We start from the raw sequence: 22,474 nt of genomic DNA, 5'->3' as shown, positions 1-22,474 counted from the left end.
GTGTGTGTGCACTTTGGATGGGATAAATGCAGAGCACTAATTCCGAGTATGGGTTACCATACTTGGCCACATGTCACGTCACATGTCACGTCACTTAAAATGAGCTTTCTTTGTTAGTCTTAATCTATTTGGGTTTGGTGAATATTACACTAACTGGATCAAGCTATTATAGAAATCTCCAATAGCATCTATAATAACTAATGGACTCATTTCTAAACCATTTAAGCTATTACAAGGCACCAGACAAGGCTGCCCAATCGCTCCGCCATTGTTTGCCCTCTATATAGAGCCCTTGGTAGCCTAAATTTAGCAAAACCACATAATAACGGGACTACAGACCAAATCATATCATCATAAAACAAGTCTTTATGCAGACGATATATTACTTTTCATTTCAAATAAATCTAGTTAACTTCCGGCTAATCATAATAAATGCATATAGTAAGTTTTCAGATTACTTCATAAATTGGTCAAAATCAGAAATTCTTCCTTTACCTTGGAATTCATATAACTTCGAATGTAAACGATCTTTTTAAAACAGCGGAGCGGATCACATAACAAGCGCTCAGGGTCGTTTATGGCAAATATCTTTTAGCGCTATATTCTCTAGTATTTTTATCTAAAGCCAAACGTGCTTTAGTCAAGCCTTTCGGCTCCGTGCGCTTTCTCTCTCTCCGGACGCGCGCCAGCGCCAAGTTTAAGAGCTGCGGATGACGCGGTTATTTTAACAACAGCAGATACACGGTGAGCAGCAAAATTATAGATTACTTTCACTAAAACACAGCGGAAAACATCAATGCTTCAAATATAGTTACTTATCTTACCAGGCACGTGCACACATAGACATAAAAGGGGGCTTGAGCACCTGCCCTTTTTCTTCCTCGAGAGAAAGTGCCCTTTTTTTACCGTGTCTTTTTCTCTTTTTTTTTGATAAATGAATATATGTATAGCTATATGTGCGCGTGTTTCTGTTTGTGCACAGCTTTCCCTGTCAAACTAATAAAAATCTAAATATCAGGTCGGGTCGGGAAATGTTGAGACTGTCGAGTTCCGACGCCCGTCCGCTCCAGAGATGGGCACTCGAGTTAGTGACACGGACTCGAGTCGCATTTTTATAGACTTCAGAAACTTGACTCAGACTCGACCTGAAATGACTCCAGACTTGACTCGACTCGAGGAAAAGGACTCGTGAATATTTTAAACGCAACTAGAGTCTTTTATCCTTAAATACTTACATAGCATAGTGATATTCGACCGCATCCGCACCCCGGCATCCATCCGGAACGCGAGCCATATAACAGCAGCACCATTTTAAGTGAGCAGCGCGTCAAAACAGCGGAGCGGATCACATAACAAGCGCTCAGGGTCGTTTATGGCAAATATCTTTTAGCGCTATATTCTCTAGTATTTTTATCTAAAGCCAAACGTGCTTTAGTCAAGCCTTTCGGCTCCGTGCGCTTTCTCTCTCTCCGGACGCGCGCCAGCGCCAAGTTTAAGAGCTGCGGATGACGCGGTTATTTTAACAACAGCAGATACACGGTGAGCAGCAAAATTATAGATTACTTTCACTAAAACACAGCGGAAAACATCAATGCTTCAAATATAGTTACTTATCTTACCAGGCACGTGCACACATAGACATAAAAGGGGGCTTGAGCACCTGCCCTTTTTCTTCCTCGAGAGAAAGTGCCCTTTTTTTACCGTGTCTTTTTCTCTTTTTTTTTGATAAATGAATATATGTATAGCTATATGTGCGCGTGTTTCTGTTTGTGCACAGCTTTCCCTGTCAAACTAATAAAAATCTAAATATCAGGTCGGGTCGGGAAATGTTGAGACTGTCGAGTTCCGACGCCCGTCCGCTCAGGCGCAGCACAGCAGTGTAGCACACATTGATCGGCACATGCGCATCAGGCAGAGAGCTGCAGAAGTGAAGCCCTCCCTCCCTTTCCAGTTGTGTTTGTCTTGGTGTGGAGGTGAGTGGTGATGAACAAAAGACTAAACGCTACCTGTGCCTCGAATTTACAGCTAATTACCCAAAAGACAATTATAGTTAATTTGTCTTGCTAACATCCGTGACTCATGAGAGCTACATGATTCAGTTCACTGCATGATTCAGTTTATTAAAATGCATTTAGAATGATCACAAAATTCAAGATATGGGGGCAGAAATTTATATATTTATATAATTTCATATAGTTAATCAGTATCACGCAAAGACTGACGTTTTTTTCCACCAAAAAGCAGCATGATTACAAATGTGATAGATATTATACAGCAGTTCAATAAACAAGAATTTAATATTAAGATACTTACGTTTTAGACACAATATTGACTGTTTTTGCTCTATTTCGCCAACAAATATAATTCCAATTTGCTCTCAGAGCAACATGACGGTGTTTTGTTCCTGAATGAATCAGCCGTTTAAATGATTCGGTTCAGTCGCAATGACTCACTTATTAACAGTGACTTGCTGCCACCTACTGGCGGTTTTAATTTCACATTTAAAGTATCTATTCATTATTTTTAATATAATTTCAAATATCAGTATTCAACCTTTTATGTTTAAAATATCAAAACAGTATGAATGCATTTGTAACTACAGGTTAAATACATTCATGTCCTGCATTAAACAGTGTGTAAATGCCCCTTCTAATGCAGCTTCTGTTTTCTCTGCATTGCAAAGATGGATTTTGTCAATACTGATTTAATTTAAAAGGTAAAAATCTATTTAAACTTATTGGAAAATATTATTTGCTATCATTGCTGTGAACTGACCTGTGAATCTGTAGGCTAAGAACATTTCAAAAGAATCATGTAATAATAATTGGGAAAATTGTTGTTAGATGGATAGAACTTAAACTTTGAAACTGCTAGTTAACTTTCTTTTCTGCTCAAGATGAGAACATTTTGATTATTGTAGCTACATTGTTTTTAGTAGCCTAGGCTAGATACTGCTTTTAGGTAAAATATTAAAATAGTAGCCTATAGATTTCAGGAGGAAAGCCCTGAAAAGAAACAGTATGTTTTCGGCCACATGGCCTCGCATGTATCTAAATGTAAAAATACAATACATGTAAAAATGTGTTTTGTTTTTTGTCCGTACCTCTGCTTGGAAGAAAATATAGAGGCTGCACCTCTTTGAACTTTAATTGAATACTCCTGACTTATATCATAAAGAAATACTTTATTTGTATGGTTTTGTAATATCTGTGTCACATATTTCCTTGTGTGTCATGGTAGATCGGACTCTTATTACAGAATTTGATTACAGAAAAACTGTTTTGAATATGGTAATGGGTTAAAACAAGTTACAGTCTAGATGTACATTAACCTTACATCTTAACACCTCTTTTTTTTTTTACAAAGCAGATCATAGATAATATATTTTGTCTGTAGTCTATAAAACTGCTTCATAAATAGGAAGATTTCAATTTATGAGGATTCAGAATGGGATTTTTTTAGCAAGCCATTAAATGACTTGAGACTCGACTTGGACTCGTGACCAAAGACTCGAGACTTGACTCAGACTCTAGCAGTAAAGACTTCAGATTTCACTCGGACTCCAGGTTAAAGACTTCAGACTTGACTCAGACTCCAAGTTAAAGACTTGTGAAAATCTCTGGGGCAGACTATCTTCAGTTAAAATTAATCTTTCCAAAAAATAATTATCTTTTTTCTATGACCCCTGTTTGTCCCCCTTCTTGCTGGTTTTCTTCTCTTAATACAATTGTCAACACATTCTACTGGAAAGGACAGAAATCAAGAATCAAACTCACAAACTTACAGAAACCCAAACCTCTTGGAGGGCTAAATGCTGCACATGTCTACTACTACTTCTTAGCAACACAGTTACAGTACATTAAATATTGGTCCAGTGATTTAGCTTCAGCTTGGAAAGATACAGAACAGTTATTAATTCAACAAATACCATTAAAAACATCCCTTATTGACAACATTAAGAAACATAATTGTTTTAAATACAATGGGTATAGAAGTGAATTACCCCCCTTTAAAATAATCACATTTTGTTGCTTTGCAGCCTGAAACAAAGACGGACACAGTTTTTGTTTTATAAAAACAAAATCAGAGTAAAGCAAAAGGTAGTTCAACTAAATACTGACACAAGGAGGTGATCCTTTTTCCAACTCAGTTATTCTGTTTTTTTATTTTTTTATGGCATGTTGGTGTTATATCTTTCACTTGGATGTTATAAGTTGGATAAAACAAAAACCGTCTGTCTTCATTTCAGGCTGCAAAGTAACAAAATGTGATTAATTTAAAGGAGGTAATTATTTTCTATACCCACTGTATGTCACTATGAGCATGACACTACTAGCCTGGTGGAAAGCTAACAGTCGTTTGCATCTCACCTCCTTACCATCTAGTTGGACACCAGTGCACGGAGACAAGGACGGCAAAAAGCACGTCCTGTTTGTTTACTTTACTTTACAGAAGTACAGCGTCTTGTTGATATTGTGAGTGTAATAAAACAAAAAGCCCCTTGACAGTTTAGATATATTACTCTTACTTGCGTAATTACTGTAATTACCTCAAGGACCAGTTGTTAACAATCTGTCCATCACTGACACTAGGGCTGCACGATATATCGAAATTATCGAAATATCGCAAATGTAAATATCGCGATATGCATATCGCAACGACGTGCGATATTTGAATCATTTTAATATTATATATAAATATTAATATTTTATATATTAACAAAACATTTTTCTTAAATGTATACATGCATGTGACAGCACTAAAAAATACTTTTATTCATCAATGATGCATTAAATTTATCAAATATTTTGTTTATAAAATATTTATATTTCAAATAAATGCTGTTCTTTTGAACTTTCTAATCATCAAAGCATCTGAAAAATAAAATGTATCACTGTTTCCACAAAAATATGAAGTGGCACAACTGTTTTCAACATTGCTAAAAATCTTAAATGTTTCTTGAGCAGCAAATCAGCATATTAGAATGATTTCTGAAGGATCATGTGACACTGAAGACTGGGGTAATGATGCTGAAAATTCAGTTTTGATCACAGGAATAAATTTTAACTTATAATAATATTTCATAATATTAGTTTTTACTATATTTCTGATCAAAAAAATGCAGCCTTGGTGGGCAAAAGAGACCGCTTTCAAAAATATTAAAAAACCTTTTGAACAGTAGTGTAGATAAGCTGTTAAGAGGCTCTTCCACCATCTTATACCTGATTCTCATCTGATTTGTAATGTTCAATCAGCTGAATGTGCTGTGTTAACTAGATTAAACAGCATTAAACACATTCATCTCATCAGTTAGCAGGTCAACACTGGCAGTTTTCATCCTCACCAGTATGCCGGTGAACTCGTTGACAGTGTATGTAGCGTTGGGCTGGCGGATGGGCAGAGCGCGGTTATCTTTGAACCAGGTGTAGACAGCGGGCGGGATGCTGTGCTGGTCCCTACAACGCAGCTCCACCTGAGAGCCTGTCACAGCAGAGCTGGGCACGTCACACAACGGTGTTTGTGGAGGCACTGAAAGCGCATGAAACACATCAGACACACGAGTAGAACACACAGAGCATCAGAGAACAGGACAGACGTGTGTTACCCAGCACTCTCAGTGTGACGTTGGTCTCTCCCAGCGTGATGGAGTCCAGCGGAGCGCTGACCTCACAGCGGTACTTGCCCGCGTCGACCTGAGTCACTCTGCACAGCCGCACTGTTGCCCCTTTAATCTCCGCACGATCATGAAATGGCCCTGAACAACACAGAAGACATTTGCACATCCCTAAATGATAATAACTGCTTCACCAGATCCAGTGGTAGACAGCAACGAAGTATTTTTACTACATGACTGTACTTAAGCACATTTTTCAAGTATCTGAAACCTTTACTTCACTACATTCCAAAGCATGATATCATAAATTTTACTCCACTACATTTCTTAAAAACATGTCGTTCCTCGTTATTTTGAACTGGAGAAATCGTCACTCACTCCTGGATGTGATAGCAGTGTCCAGTTTGTGAATCGGTTCACAAATCACTCTGAATGATTCATTCACAAATTGAACTGAGCAGATTGACATTGAGTCACAACTCACTGATTCAAATGATCCGGTCAAATAAGTCTCCAGTTAAGAATTGATTGAAAAGTCCGACTGAAAATGAGCCAGGAACAGGCGGGAGATCCTCAGAGCTTAAGTGCGACAGCTTGATGGCGTGAACAGTAAGTTACTAATGCCGATTTTTTTATATTTTTTTTAGTTTATTTTTGTAAATGAAAATCATATTTAGGTCACAACTGTCAGTTGTTTGTGAACTAAATGGGCTGTAAAAGGGTAAGCTGTTTAAGCCTACTGTATGAAATGCTTGAATGTGGACATGCCTGAACGGTTTAGGTTTTATTTAAAAACTAAACATAACATTAATATGTTTGCATAGCATTGCATAGACTCATAGTGTCTTAAAATGTTAACACATTTTGCCCTATGTGATTTTATGTTGTATGTTTATATTTGTCAACACATTTTGTTTTTACTTTTTCATTCGTATATACTAGGCTATATGTGTAATAGTGTGTTGCAGCACAAGACGCACAATGCAGGACAATTCAACAAACTAACAGTCTTTAATAATAAATCTGACAGGAACACTCAGGAGGAAACACGACACAACAACTGAAATGTACAAACAATACCAGACAAGGAACTGACTAAAACTGAGGGCTTAAATAGACGGATGATTAACTGAATCAGAACAGGTGAGAACTAATGAGGGAAAACGGGAACAAAGGAAACTGGGTCAAACTAAACAAGGAATGCATAACTAAACTAAAACAGAAAATAACCCTGAAAAATATTGTAATTTTATTTATTTTCACTTGTTTGCACACTTGAGTTAATTATCAGTAGTAATTATCAGTTGCTAAATAAATATTTATCGATCAGTACTTTTATTTTTTACTTTTAAAAGGTGTGGTTCATTGCGATTTCACTTTTTTAACGTTAGTTAGTGTGCAATGTTGCTGTTTGAGCATAAACAATATCTGCAAGGTTAGGAAGCTGAAAGTTCAATGCAAACGGAGATATTTTATAATTCTGGCAGTTTAATGCCTACAAAAACGGCTGGTAGGGACTACAACAAGTTACTTCCCGGGTTCGTGACATCACAAACCCAGACCAACCTCGCCCTCGGAAAAAGGCAGCACTAGCTAACCAATCAGAGCCCATCGCCTATTTCTGAGGGAGGGGCTTCATAAAAGCAGGAAATTGATCAGCGCGTTTCTCAGAGAAGGGACAGAGCTGTGTGGAATAAAGGTAAATTATGTGAAAAATAATGCGTTTTAAAAAAAACGAAGCATTAACAAATGTTAGACTGCACCCCATAAACACAATCAAGCCTAGAAAAAAAACACTGAACCACCCCTTTAATACTCAAGTAAATAAATCAAGTACTTTTGTATTTATACTCAAGTAAAATTGAAAAGGAGCACTTAACACTTTATTACTGCAGTCATATTTTATTAGGGTATCTGTACTTTTACTCAAGTACTTGATTTGTGTACTTCGTTCACCACTGCCCAGAACCAAACGTGATGTTTGTACAGAAAGTGAGCTGTTGGACTGACGTTCTTGTCAAGCATGGACACATAAACAGATTTGTCTCTTTAACCTCAAGCAGCCATTTATATTGTGTCACACAGAATCTGTGCATTTCCTGTTCGGATAATGAGGGGAAATCTGCAGAACTAATTTAAACGCAAAAAGAGTCTGATCTGCTACTCACTGACAGTGTTGGGAGTAACACATTACAAAAGTAATAATATTACAGTAGTATATTACTTTTTGCTGTAACGCAGTAATATAACGCATTACTAATAAAATCTGGGTAATATTATTACTCGTTACAATCTCAGTAACGCAAGTTACAACAACATATTTTAACTCAATTAAGTGGTGAATTTACCATTACCAACACCGCAAAACAGCACCAGAGAAAAAATTCCGCGGGTAAAATAGTTTGTCTATCTTCTGTTGCTGGAATTAGATGGTTGAGATGACTGCAGAGAAGGATTCTACATTTGTGAGATGGACCACTGACACTGTTATTTTCTGTTCATCGGAGAAAAGGATAAGAATGCATAGTCAGGTGCAATATGTGCAACACCAAACTCTCAACATGGAGAAATAGCACGAGTAAAACCTGGAAACACCTAGACTGGTGCCACTAACACTAAGCTATCGGAGAGAGCTGCGGGGGTTGGAGAAGTGAAAAAAGGCATTCATATATAAAATGAATGAATATGCAAAATATTTGACTTAAATAGCCTAATTAACAGATTAACAAAACGAAAGGAAAAGACTGAGAGATAGGCTAGGCTGCTGAGTTTGGTTCATCTGCTATTTGTGTGGCGCGGCGCTCTACGAAAGTCCACGGAAAGGAAACCGAGATGACAGAAATAAAGTAAACACATTGCAGTTTCGAATGATCTGTATGACCAAAAATACAGAGTATTTTTTTGTTGTTTGTTTCCGCTGTTCGATCGCGCCGGCGCCTCACGCACACACAGGCCTACAGCATTGCAAACATTGCAGCCTGTTCATTATCAGAATAAAATAGCCAACCAAACATATAGATACACTGGTTAATTTAAATAATGCGTACTGCGTACAATCCATGCCGTTCAGCCTGAGCTCGGGCCAAACACACATTTGCTCATGTGACGAGGATATTTTTTAAGCGCGTTAAGTAAGCCTGGTTTACATATGATGGGCCCCGTCAAGCCCCGCCCTAGCGCCGCCATTGATTAGCCTAATTCGTTTTGGCTTGTTTAGCAACTTATATTTTTCATTCTTGTTTTCTTCTGAAACCGTTCAAAATAGCATATAGGCTAGGTATTGTGTTAATTGTTTGTACATTATAACATTTCGCTTTATTTACTGAAGTTATTTATTATTATTATGAATGTAATAATGTGGTTTGTGCTTATCTGTGTTTAACCTAAACTACAACGTAACATTAATGTAGCCCTACATACTAAATATGTAAATATGATTTTATAATTTTATGCTATATAGACCTACCACATTACCCTCCACTGGATGTAGAATGAGCAGCAATAAACTACATTTTGGCATTTTATAATACTAATGTGGATATTTTGGTGAAAGTAACTCAAAAGTAGTGTAACGCATTACAATTCAGAGACAGTAATATTGTAATGTAACTAATTACTTTCAAAAGACAGTAACTAGTAATATATAATGTATTACATTTTGGAAGTAACTTGCTCAACACTGCTCACTGATTACAAGACAATATTCAAATGTAACTTCAAGATGCAACTCTAAGACAACAAAATACATTTTCAGACTAAAGTTGTGTTTGCCTGTGCTCGAGTGTTGTGGTTGCTATGCTATGCAGTTGTAAGGGTGTTGCTATGTGGATGCTGAGGTGTTATGAGTGCTTTTTAGCTTGTTGCCATGCGGTTCCTAAGGTGTTCTAGTTGTTTACTACATAGATATATGTATAGCTAGATGCCCTATTAGCGCCTGTTTCTATGGGCCTCAGATCTGACAGGATGGCGACATAAGTCGTCCACCATATTGGAATGTCAAAGCCGGTCTGTGAACACTCGAGAGCAATGCTTTGCATCTGCACTGCAACCCTAGTTATACATATGCATGAATATCTTTATCTAACAAATATCTTTAGCTAACAAAGCATTTAAAAGGTACTTTAGTTTAAAAACCTGTAATATTGAGTTAATACATATTAAAAACACAAACCAACACATTCCTAACTGTGAAAGTTCATCCATTTTCTTCACGAATTTAAATTTAGGCGTTTTTATAACCTGATGCTGCGCAATTTTGTTGCATCTTGAAACTCGTTGATTTTTATTGTGAATGACAACATATAGATCGTTCCAAGATGGCGGACGTGTCGACGTGTCTGGAGCGGTCGAATGTGGAATCTACCTATACATTGTCTATGGTTTACTAGGGTGCTTTCACACCTGGCCTGTTGTTTCGGAACCTGGCGCGTTTCCCCCCTTAGCTCGGTTCGTTTGGGCATATGTGAACACGGCAATCGCGCTCGGATCCGCACCAAAACAATCGGTCCAAGATCGCCTGAACGAGGTGGTCTCGGCTCGATTGAAAACAAACTCTGCAGCAGTTCGTAATGTTTTCCCAATCAATCCTGGACTCCTGCTCAAAATTATAAATTATTATAACGACAATAAGCCAATAAAAATTTTTTTTTAAAAACAATAAGCCCGCGAAGCTGTTATCATTCCATCCTGATGGATGACATGCGTGATAAGCTAAGTGGAATTCCGGAAAATAAACAAACATATTAAACATATAAAAAATATTAACAAATTTGGTCGGTTTAGAAACTTTGCCGTGTGAAAGCGAACCGCACCAAGAATAAAAAGCAACATTGTAATAATTTTAATCCCCGTTTCGGAACAAAGCAATCGATCTACAGGTGTGAAAGCACCCTAAAGCACTGATTGATTGTTACAGAGTTCTAAATAGTTGTTGTGTTGCTATGCGGTTGCTATTTGGTTTCTAGTTCTAGGTATAGACCTTATGTAGCTCCGCCCCTTTTCAGTGCTGTCTTGTTTCTCTGACACATAAGGTCTATTTGCTAGGGCATATCCGTTCAGTTGGTAAAGATGTTCTGAGTGATTACCAGGGTGTTGCTATGCAGTTGCTAGGGTGTTATAAATGTTTTTGTTTTTGTTTTTCGCTATGTGGTTTCTAGAGAGTTCTAGGTATTTGCTAGGCCATATCTATACAGTCTAAGGTGTTTTGTGTGGTTGGTGAGGTCTTGTGAGTGATTTTTAGAAAGTTGCAATGAGCTAGAATGTTCTAGGCATTTTCTAGGGCACTGATATATGGTTGCTGTATTGTTCTGAGTAGTTGCCAGGGTGTTTTTTAGGGTGTTGCTATGTGCTTGTTGAGGTCTTCTAGGCGTTTGCTAGGGCATAGATATATCATTGCTATGGTGTTCTGAGAAGTTGCTAGGGTTATAGAATGCAGTAATAGTTTTTAATGCAGTTGCTGTTTTAATGCAGAGTGTCCAGAGGTGGTATGAATGGGTTTTGATATGTTCCCTTACGAAAATTAACCATGGTTTTACTACAAATAAAGCCAAAAAATCATGGTTATTGTAGTTAAACCATGGTAAAGACAACTTAACTATGGTTTTGCTACACTAACCATAGTTTAACCATGACATTTGTAGCAAAACTGTGGTTATACAAATAGTAATCAATCCGCCAAAAACATTTTACTACACCTTTACTATAATAAAACCATGGTTAATTTTCGTAAGGGTTGCTGTGCAGTTACTAGAATATTCTAAGGGCATTAATATATGGTTGCTATGGTGTTTTGAGCAGTTGCTAGGATGTTACAATGTGGTTGCTAGGGTGACATGAATGGTTCCTGAGGTGGTACAAGTGGGTTTTGATATGTTGCTAAGATGTTGTAGGCGTTTACCAGGACATTGCTATGGCCACGTACACACTGCACGTTTCAGGAGTGACAACCACATCCGGGAGTGAGTCCCGTAAATTATTGTTTCATGTGTGTTCGGAACATGAATCACTCCCGAAACTGCTATGAATGGCAGAGTGGTAACCATAGCAACGTAGTGGCATCTCGGAGAGAATGGAGGCCCCCAGATTAGCTAGTTTTGTGTTAGCTGCTGTTGACAAAAACATTAGACTGCAAAAACATACAAAAATCCACAAAACTATATTGAACAGCATACACTCTTGACCGCAACTGCTCGGTCCACGATACACCTCTCTCCGCCATCCTGTCAGATCTGAGGTAAACACTTGACGCCTGACGTACTGACGTGACGCACATTGGCGTGCTTCTCGTGACATCATCATTAAAAACTAGTTGTTCGGTTTGGCTCCGTACACACTGCATAGAATCTCTGTAAATGCGGTTGTCACTACCTGTATTTTAGTGAATTAGCGATTAAGGAGTGAAAGGTGAACCGACAACCGAATTTAGCTGCAGTGTGTACGTGGCCTTTGTGTTTGCGAGGGTGTTCTAAGCAGTTGCTATGCTACACTGTTTAACATCCAGCAGATGAAACTGGTGCAAAAATGGTACATCACAAACGTCAGTTACCTACGAAATGGCCATCGTAATAAACAAATGACACATCCTTGTCGATCTTCTTCCACTCGATGCGAGGATTCTCGTCATTTTCTGTCCTGAACTCACAGGAGAGCTCGGCATCTGTGGAGGACAGCAGACATCATGGCGTAAGCGCACATCATCTCACTGACGTCTGCATGAAGACGCCACACAAACTCACCTGAGAACTCATGCACTTCCACTCGAGGACTGCGGCTAGTGACGGTGACAGGGACGACAGCGATGCCTGAAACAGAGACAAGGATGAATGATCAACACAATGAAAAATATCTGCTGTGTGTGACATTCAGATGTTCACCTAGTTTGTGGTATGTCAGTCTAATGTTCATTTTGGTAGCTTGACTTCCTGAATGTTATCATCAGCGTTTTTAGTGTGTTGCTATGTGGTTTCTAAGGAGTTCTAGGTGTTTGCTAGGGCACCTCTATACAGATGCTATAACATTCTGAGTAGTTGCTAGGATGTTACTATGCGGCTGCTAGCGTGTTATGAGTGGGTTTTGATATGTTGCTATGTGGTTGCTAGGGAGTTCTAGGTGTTTGCTTGGACTAGACTTGTGCCGGTATTCGGTAATGCCATATATCACGGTAATGAATATGCACAATATTGTTATCGTGGGCACTTCTAAATACCGTGAATAATTATATATTACAAATTATTCCGAATTTTGAATGCATTTTAAGAATACTTTTTCCATAAACTGGTCAAAATGCACAACACCGCTGTAAAATGCACAACACCGTGAAAGACGCCTGCGCACTCTGATGTAAACAAGCGCGGACGTGAAGCACAGCTATCTGCCCAATCAGGTATCTAGGTGACACAGTTTATAGTTCTTGAGAGTATGGTACCTCTCATTGCATGGCACAGCGCACAGACCTACCCCGCCACTCCCACCTCTTTGGGTCACTCGATCCAGAGGTCCAAAGAACTAGTGCTACTTCCAGCCCTATTTCTCCTACCCCTGCTGCCTCTTCCTCTAGCAACAGCTCTCCTATGGACACAACAACCACGTCCACCGCTGCCACCCCCATCCCCGTTGGGCAAAGTACCGTAATAAAAGCATTAGCAATTAATCGCAACATGAAAATTTGATACCGGCATATCCAGGGCTCTACGCTTACTTTTCTTTTTAGGAGCACTTGTGCGCCTAACTTAAAAAATTTGAAATGGTCGCACTGTAGAGCCCTGATATCCCTAGCTTGGACACATCTATACAGTTGCTATAGTGCTCTGTGTGGTGGCTAAGCTGTTGCTATATGGTTGCTGATGTGTTATAAGTGATTTTTAGCATGTTGCTTGTTTTTTTTTTTAGGTGTTTCTAAGGCATTGATATATGGTTGCTACGGTGTTCCGAGTTGTTTATATGGTGTTATGGGTGTTTTTGTATGTTGCTATACAGTTGTTAGGGTGTTGCTATGTGGTTTCTGATGTGGTATGAGTGTTTTTTGTGTGCTGCTATGGAGTTGCTAGTGCGCTGCTGTGTGTTTCCTGAGGTGGTATGAGTGGGTTTTGAGATGTTGCTATGTGGTGCTAGGATGTTCTAGGTGTTTGCTAATACATTGCTATATGGTTTCTAGGGTGTTGCTCTGCTGCATAGCAAGTGAAGAGTGAAACACTGTTGTGAATAATGCACAGTGCTCTGGCCACTCCAGGAATTGTTTACAAACTCCCAGTGGTATGAACAAGCTCAGTATGGATTTCTAAACATAGCTGATCACATTCTTAACTGATATTCTTACTGAACAGACATAAAAGGTCCAGTTTCTGTTCGCCTGTGCATTCATGGCTAAAGTTGGATTCTGATTTCCTTACAGGAAAAGGAAGCAGGTGTTTCCCTTCCTGAATAACATGACAGACATTGTTGGTCTTCCTGTTTCTGCCCAAGCATCATTAGAGTAAGACCACGAGCCACAAGAGATGATGACACAACTGACCAAACTAAAGGAGGTTTCCATATCAGAATCAGATCACACATTCACATTGCATCGTGATGATTTAACAATATTAGGATCCCAACTTCCTTGTCGTTGTCAGAGTCTGACATCCCATCATGCACGTCGCATTCATTTGAATCCATTTCAGATAAATGACCATGTAATTCCTTGTAAAAATGCAAGTTGCTCAAAATTACATGGATTCTTGTGGAAACTGAACATCCAAATCACTCTTGGAATTGTTGTTTCCTGACAGACAAAATCATTAACAAAAGGACTGTGGCTGATTATAGCGCTTGATTTGTTGTTGTTTCATCATTTAAAAGGAAACACCAATCAAAACATGAGACTGATCTGGATGAGATCTAGGAATCATCTAAGTGTCCTGATGGTTTGAGTCTCATGAACATGAATCTCAATGATCCTCACAAACAGGGTTATTTCCTAACAAAAATGGTTTGCATTCTTTTAAGTATGTTGAAGTACCTTTTTAAAAAAATAAAAAATACTTGAATACAGTGATCATCCAGCATCATAGGATTGCCATGGTACATGTCCAAAAAAAACATGGTAATAGCATGGTACTTTTTGGTTTGTGTTGTGTCTTGCTGTGTTCTTCTTACAAATCAGTACTGTACCATAGTACAGTGATGGCATCATGGTAATTATATGGCACTTTAAAATGAAAACTCATGTTGAAATGATATTTACATGGGTATTTCAAGACCACCATGGAACTGAAAACTCATGTTAGTTCTATGCTACTTTTTTGTTAGTGTCCTTACAGTATTATCACTGTACCGTGGTACCAGCAGTGTTATTTTACTATTATCTATATACTTTTACAGTATTTCTTATTAATATGATGAATTAAAATAAATGTTTAATATTTTTATTTTAGTTTAAGTTTTAGGAATTATGGAAATATTGTGCTTTTGTCATTGAGTTTAAATATTTCCATTTAGATTTAATTTATTTTTATTTCAGTTTTAGTTTTAGTCATTTTAGTACTTCACATTAACTTATTTTATTTAATTCCAGGGCAACATTTGTAAATTTTTTTTAATCTAATATTTAGGCCTATGTTTTATTTCAATTAACAAAACAAAAAAAACAAAAACTACACAGTTTTAGTTTACAATAACAGCTCTGATTTGTCTGGAAGGCTTCTGTCAACACACACTTGTTGTAGTGCTCACGTCTGTTCGAATGTCCAGATCACACAGAAGGAATGCTGACATTCCTCCATATCTGTATTACTCCAGTTGTGGAGTATGAAACGGGACGGTTGGTGTCAGTACCGTGCATCCTCTTATCAAACCTCATGAGCTGCTGTCAATCACCCACTCGCATCAGACAAACAGCCTCAACTTTCACAGGAATGGTTCAGATATAGGCCTACAGTGGGTATAGAAAAGAATTACCTCCTTTAAAATAATCACATTTTGTTGCTTTGCAGCCTGAAATGAAGACAGACACAGTTTTTGTTTTATCCAGCTGTATTTACTCAGTGCAAAAATAACATCCAAGTGAAAGATATAACACACCAACATGCCAGAAATTAAAAAAAAAAAAAAAAACAATCACTGAGTTGGAAAAAGGATCACCTCCTTGTGTCAGTATTTTGCTGAACCACCTTTTGCTTTAATTACAGCCTTTAGTCTGTTGGGATACGTCTCTCTCTACTAACTTTGCACACCTAATGCAATATTTGCCCACTCTTCTTTCCAGAACTGCTCAAGTTCAGTTAAATTTGATGGAGATCGTTTGTGGACTGCAGTCTTCAAGTCACTCTACAGATTTTCAGTGGGGTTTAAGTCTGGGCTCTGACTAGGTAAAGCAAGGACATTCAACCTTTTACTTCAACCACTGTGTGCTCAGTTGTGTGCTTTGGGTCATTGTCATGTTGGAAGGTAAACCATCTTCCCATTGACAACTTTCTGGCAGAGGGAAGCAGATTTTTCTCAAGAATTAGACCGTATTTTGCCCCATCCATTTTTCCTTCTATCCTGACAAGTGCTCCAGTCCCTGCTGCAGAGAGACACTCCCATAACAGGATATTAGCACCTCCATGCTTTACTGTAGGAATGGTGTTTTTTGGATGGTGAGCTATATTGGATTTCTTTTTGTATCCATCTCCTGACTTGTGCCTGTCCACAGCTTGAGATCTTTTGACTGTGCCTTGCCACCCATAGTTGATTGTTTGCTTCAGTTGCACTACCAAGGACTGAAACGCTCCAGGAAAGCTCTTTTCATGCTGAGCTAATCAAAATGACCACAGCTGATCACAGTTGAAAGTCAAATGGCTTTGTGTGCCATCGAGAAGGTAATTAGCTCCACCTGATTGAGTTCATAAGTCATTTTTAGGAGGGGGTGATCCTTTTTCCAACTCCGTATTCAGTTTTTTTGTTGTTTTCTGACATGTCGGTGTTATATCTTTCACTTGGATGTTATAAGTTGCTCTGAGTAAATACAGCTGGATAAAACAAAAACTGTGTCCGTCTTCATTTCAGGCTGCAAAGCAACAAAATTTGATTATTTTAAAGGGGGTGCCTGCTAAACGTCTCCTTTTATGTTCCACTGAAGAAAGTAAGTCAAAACGGCTCTGAAACAATATGAGGTAGAGTACATGATGACAGGATCTGTATTTCTATTCAGCCGAAATTTCGAACTGCATCTTATCAGCAGCTCGGTGCTGAGCTCGACCTTGCACCTGATGTCTTATCACCTCTCCCCTCCGTCTGCATTTGAGGAGAGATGGACAGAGGCATTGTGTGCTGACGGGAATCAACGCACATGAAAACACTGTGTCCAGTCTGATAAGACGACCTGACACATGGACGACATGGACAGCAACTGTCCCTGTGAGAACTACACACAAACACACACCTGTCACTGCTGGTGTCCTGAGTCAGCACATAAACATACTCGCTCACCGATTCAGATTCATATTTTACAGCTCTTAAACACAACAGCTCAACAACAAATGCAAATCAATCTTTAGTATGAGGAGATTTAAACACAATCATACAGATACACCTGCTGAATCTTACGATAATGTTCAGGTCATATTTCACCCCAAAAACTACAACAATGAAAAAGAAATTGCATTAAGACAATGGATTTTTTTTTATTATTATTATTTATAATGACAACATTTACCCCTAAATTCTCACTACTGTAATATGTTCTTTATTTTTTTTAAATATAAAATAATAAATAATAACAATGATAAATATTTTATATTATACATGCCAGGCAGGTTTGGACAGCTTTTTTCCCTTAATAAATTAAATCATAATTTCAAAACTGCAGTTTGTATTTACTCAGGTTATCTTTGTGTAATATTAAAATTTGTTTGATGATCTGAATCTTTTAAGTGTGACAAATATGCAAACAATTAAAAAAAACAGGAAGGGGGCAAAAACTTTTTCACACCACTGTAGATAAATATGTTCTTAAAGAGAATCTTATTGAATTTAACAACTGCTCAATTGTGAATTTTTGTAAATACAAGGCCTGTAATAATGCCTGTGAATAAATAGGGAAAAAAGCCCAGTGTTGATTGATTGTTGTGTTGATCTGTCGGGTGTTTGTGAGCTTGTGGAGCGCGAGAAACTCTGAAAGAACAAAGACACTCTGTGGAACTCTGCCTGGAACAGCTGGTACAGACAACTCCACCCTCAACACACACACACCATTTGATCAGAGCCGTGGCATCACAAGTGTTCTCTGAGATCTCATGAGACGCAGCGTGTTGAGCAGAATTACAGTAAAACACACCATCAAACTCAGCCAGAATCAACAGATGCAGAATCAGAGACGCGCTTGCACATCTGAACCCTCACAAACACGCTCCGCATCGCATGGATGACCACCCAAACACACACACTCTACAAATTCTCCTGGCCAAGTACCATGGTATTTATAAAAAATAAACTAAGTATCACGTAAATACTGTTTGGGTTATTATAGTTAAACTAAATCTATTAAAAAAATTATAATTGAAATAAAATAAACGTTAACTGAAATTAAATAAGATAAAACATAAAAAAAACGTATTTTAATTTAAAGTGGTTTTCCAAAATACCTAAAATGAAAAATGTAAAAGTAAAAACTGATTCAAAACAATAAGAAAAAGTACAATATCTCAGTGATTAAATAGCACTGACCTACAAGTTTCTGAAAACCCATGATGTAGGCCTAACTAGAAAAAAAACATACATTCATTACAGAAATATCCATGAATTTAAGAATTTATTAATTTTCAAAACAAGTGAAGCCTGAGGAAAGAAAAATATATATAAAAATAATAATATATATATATATATTCAGGTTTTCCATGACTTTTGAATCTTTGAACTTAACTAAATGTAGACAAACTGAGATAAATAAAACATTTCACAGCAAAATGAGATATCAAAAGCCAACTAAGAAAAGTAATTATAAATACTGGAATATTGGAATAAATATTAGTAATAAACAAGTTCCACCAGCAGCCTTAATTATATTGACCATGTTAGTACTGGTTATGATAGTAATCTCAGCTCATCATCTTCGGTTTACTTCAGATAATGAGATATTAATATTTAAAGTTAAAATCAAAGCAGCCGAATTATTACTGTTTTAATTAATTATGTTTAATATCATTAATTCAAATCTAAACTCAATTTTTATTCACTGAACAATAATCTTAAGAGATTTTTCATAAAATTATACTTCAAACCTTACAACAAAGTACTGTGGTGATACCATGGTTTTGTAGATCTACTAAATGATATTCAAGTAACGTTACTATGGTATTTTACGGTTTTAACCCAATAATTTGTAAATGGAAAACTTTTTGCCTGCAGATGTAATCATCACGCGTACAGATGATATAGATGGTATTTAATGGAAATGGAGAAAGTATACGACATGAGACAGAAGCACACAAGCACTTAATCTTATTCTCTAAAGGAGATCATGAGACTTTAAGAAGATCACATGGAACAAAGCACTTACTCTGAATTAAAACCAGCAAAGCCACGGACACAAACATTTCATCCACAAAGCCGATGAACTTCCCCGAAGAATCCGCGAACAAAGCTGAAATAAGCGCGTGTTTGTCCAGTTTGATTCGCCCCGCGCGTGCTGCTGATGCTCAAACTCTGACTGACTGAGCGAACGAACGAACTAACGCGCGTTCTGCGTGCGCGCGCGCGTATGTGTGTGTGTGTGTGAAGAGGGCGGGAACAAAACTAATTACACACACACACTCAAGACCATTTAACCAAAACAAAAAATCACCTATTGTGATTACAATATAGTGAGTGTTTAAAGTAGTGCGAGACAAATGACACATTTCATATATAGGTCCGGTGTTGTACCGAATTCTGACCCCTGCCAGATTATTACCCCTCTAGTATTGGTAACGTTAGGTTTTAGGATTAAGGGGTTAGGATCAGAGGTGGGGTTAGGATTAGGCAATCTGGGGTGTATTCCAGAAAGCACGGTTAATTTACCGTCAGCTAAACCCTGAACTCTCGGTTGATTAACCCCCAAACCTTGCTTACTCGAGGTATGTGGTTCCAAAAACGCGTCCGGGAGTAAATTCATTCAACTCAGAGTATGTTCCTGATTAAGACTCAAGACATTCTCAACAGAGCGACGAATCGACGAGTCACTATGGAAACGGACGCTAAGAAAAAGCGCGCCGTGCTGTTTCTTTCTTCTTCTTTTGTTCAATGGTCGTTTACATGCTTAGTGCATATCGCCACCTAATTGATGGTTGTGCAATAATTTTTCTTTTTTTCCGTTTAATCTTTAATCCTTGAGAATATGAATTATATTGTTTGTTTGATGATAAGTATATATTAAGTCATATCAGATATGTATGTTTTATTATAGAAATACATGATAGAAAATGCCGATCCATGTGTGAGATGATAATATAAAATGTAATAAATATTGTTATACAGTCTATGTGTAGGACACACGACCGCGCGTCAGTGTATCAATCCGCCACTTACCCCTGATCTACACATTTTGCATGTCTCCCTTATTTTACGCACCTGATTCAGATCATCAGCTCGTTAGGACAGAGCTCTGTGAACTGAACTGATTGTGTCAGATAAGAGAGACATTCAAAATGTGCAGAGAGGGGGTCCCCAGGACCAGGATTATTGAACTATTGAACTTGGCGGAATAAAGTGTTGATATTAATATTATACATTAGATTGCTAATAAAACGGCAATACAGTCTAAAATCTGACTGGGTGATCCAATGTTTGAAGCCTTTCTTTCATATCAGTGACCCTCATAAACGTATTAACGCGAGAAAGCTGTGTGCTGTTTGCATTACAGTCTGTGGAAAACAGCTGATGACTGTCATTTCTGGATTTCGCAACATTCTTAATACAGCATATCTGTCATAGTTGAGACACTTACAGAAGCTTCTATTCAAACATCTCTGTTGGTCTGAAGTGATAAGTGTGCATCTGTGTGTGAGGGGTCTGGGTGTGTCACACAGACTCTCTCTCTCACACACACACACACACACACACACACACACACATCTGGTATTCCTATCATAACGGGGTCATTCCATAGGCTTAATGGTTTTTATATTGTACAAACTATATTTTCTATCCACTTACTCTAAACCTAGGCCTACCCCTCACACAAAACTTTCTACATTTTCGATTTTCAAAAAACCTAATTCTGTATAATTTATAAGCTTGTTTCATTATCCGGACCACACAAAATCTCCCCACAAGGTCACAATTTACTGGTATTACTTGTGGGGACATTGTAAGGAATACCAGGTACACATGCACACACACACACACTCACACACATACACACACACAACAGCTGGTCAGTACACTTTCACCCCGGGGCCGTAGAGTATCATGTATCCTCCATCACATATGAGAGCAGGGCACAAATCAACACATGCGACTGAATGCGAAGCATTAACCATCTGATCTCACTATCTACGACTAGTTTTCATAATCGAGTTAAGACAGCACAGGTTAATAGGGTAAAATGTTAAATATCACTGTTCTTCTCCAGCTGATTAAACACGGTACATTAAAACAATTGTTTTGTATAAAACGGTTTCTGTAATGTTATGTTTAAATATGCAAATGAGGCATTGTTTAATTAAATGTGTAGTAATTTGCATACATTTCTAGCATATAAAGCTGAACAATGGAAAAAGCCAGATTCATAATTCTTGTTTGAATTTGTTTACATATTAAAGGTTTTTCCAGAGGGCATTTTGGATTTCTCTTTTTAAATAAGTAAATACTGTCAACAGAGAGAAAAACAAATTCAAAGTTTCACCATGTTTTTAGGAATAATATGTTGTATATATTGAATTATATATGAACAACCCCTCAGTAAAAGTCTTCAGACTATATATAGGAAATTGAAATGTACAGATGCAAATAGATAAAATAGATAAGCTATAAAATAAACACTTAAATGTGCATTTTTGATGTTTTCTTTCCACTAGTCTGAAAGAAGACATGTTATGGAGGAAAATAGACCAAAATCTCAAAACTGACCAGTGCATAAAAAAAACAAGTTTTGTCTGTTGTGTCTCGCTTTCAAGAGTCTCAACTGGTCAGTTCCTCTGGCATTTAAACATGCACACACACACACACAAACTGCACCTGTCTGTATGCGACAGACACAGCAGCTGCAACAATCCTGACAGTCACAATCACTTTTACAACACTGCCTTTGTCTTTGCCAAAGTGCTGACCACTTATTTTACACACACACACACACACCAAACTTTCCCACACACACATTAGCTCTTGACATACACACACACACGCACGCAGGCTGCAGCACGACTCCTCTGAGGGTTTAAACCCAGCAGATGCAGAGATGGATCAACATGCTCTAGCTGTTGAGCAAATGGGATTAAACTCTCTGAAAAAAAAAAAAACCACTTCATGAATGCAAACACTTCTAGCTATGCAAATACAACTTCTCATGCTCCAGCATGTCAGAACGAAGAATGCAACACAAGTACAGCAGACTTCACTGCAATCACATTTACAGTCTGCCAAGGTGGTGAAACAGTTTGCAGACAATCTTGTTAGTTAATCAATTTTGATATGCACAAGTTTAGCCCTCATAACATATTTGGGTCCATTTTGACCTGGAAGAGAAACATAAAAATATCTAAACAATGCATAGTTTTTAGTAACGGATCGAAACTTTGGAAATGCTTTAAGACCCTCAAAATACACATAAAATATTATTTTTATTATTTTAGATTTTTTTTTATTTACATTATTTTTTAAGAGATATAACTTTAAAAAAAATCTTAATTTTGTGTTTAGGTGTTCATA

At 37.7% G+C, this 22,474-nt stretch overlaps 1 protein-coding gene across 3 annotated transcripts in view; it reads right to left on the bottom strand.

Annotated features, from left to right (window-relative positions):
• The window catches only part of jam2a (junctional adhesion molecule 2a), a 33,990-nt gene extending 14,657 nt beyond the window's left edge, over nucleotides 1-19,333 (bottom strand). For 2 of the 3 annotated variants that reach the window (XM_016538060.1, XM_016538059.1), the window contains exons 1-5: nucleotides 19,128-19,332; nucleotides 12,349-12,414; nucleotides 12,159-12,269; nucleotides 5,606-5,755; nucleotides 5,345-5,529 (exon numbers count right to left, since the gene is read on the bottom strand). In XM_016538060.1, the coding sequence (XP_016393546.1) occupies nucleotides 5,345-5,529; nucleotides 5,606-5,755; nucleotides 12,159-12,269; nucleotides 12,349-12,414; nucleotides 19,128-19,164 (549 nt within the window). In that variant the 5' untranslated portion in view covers nucleotides 19,165-19,332. Of the gene's footprint in view, nucleotides 1-5,344; nucleotides 5,530-5,605; nucleotides 5,756-12,158; nucleotides 12,270-12,348; nucleotides 12,415-19,127 lie in introns of all 3 variants that reach the window. The other variant, XM_016538058.1, reaches the window with a different exon arrangement.
• Nucleotides 19,334-22,474: the final 3,141 nt, after the last annotated feature.

This window comes from Sinocyclocheilus rhinocerous, unplaced genomic scaffold, assembly GCF_001515625.1.
Source record: "Sinocyclocheilus rhinocerous isolate Xijiao unplaced genomic scaffold, SAMN03320098_v1.1 scaffold2051, whole genome shotgun sequence".
In the NCBI taxonomy this organism is placed as follows: domain Eukaryota; kingdom Metazoa; phylum Chordata; class Actinopteri; order Cypriniformes; family Cyprinidae; genus Sinocyclocheilus; species Sinocyclocheilus rhinocerous.
The sequence above is the reverse complement of the archived record's forward strand: the minus strand, read 5'-3'. Positions and strand labels throughout refer to the sequence as shown.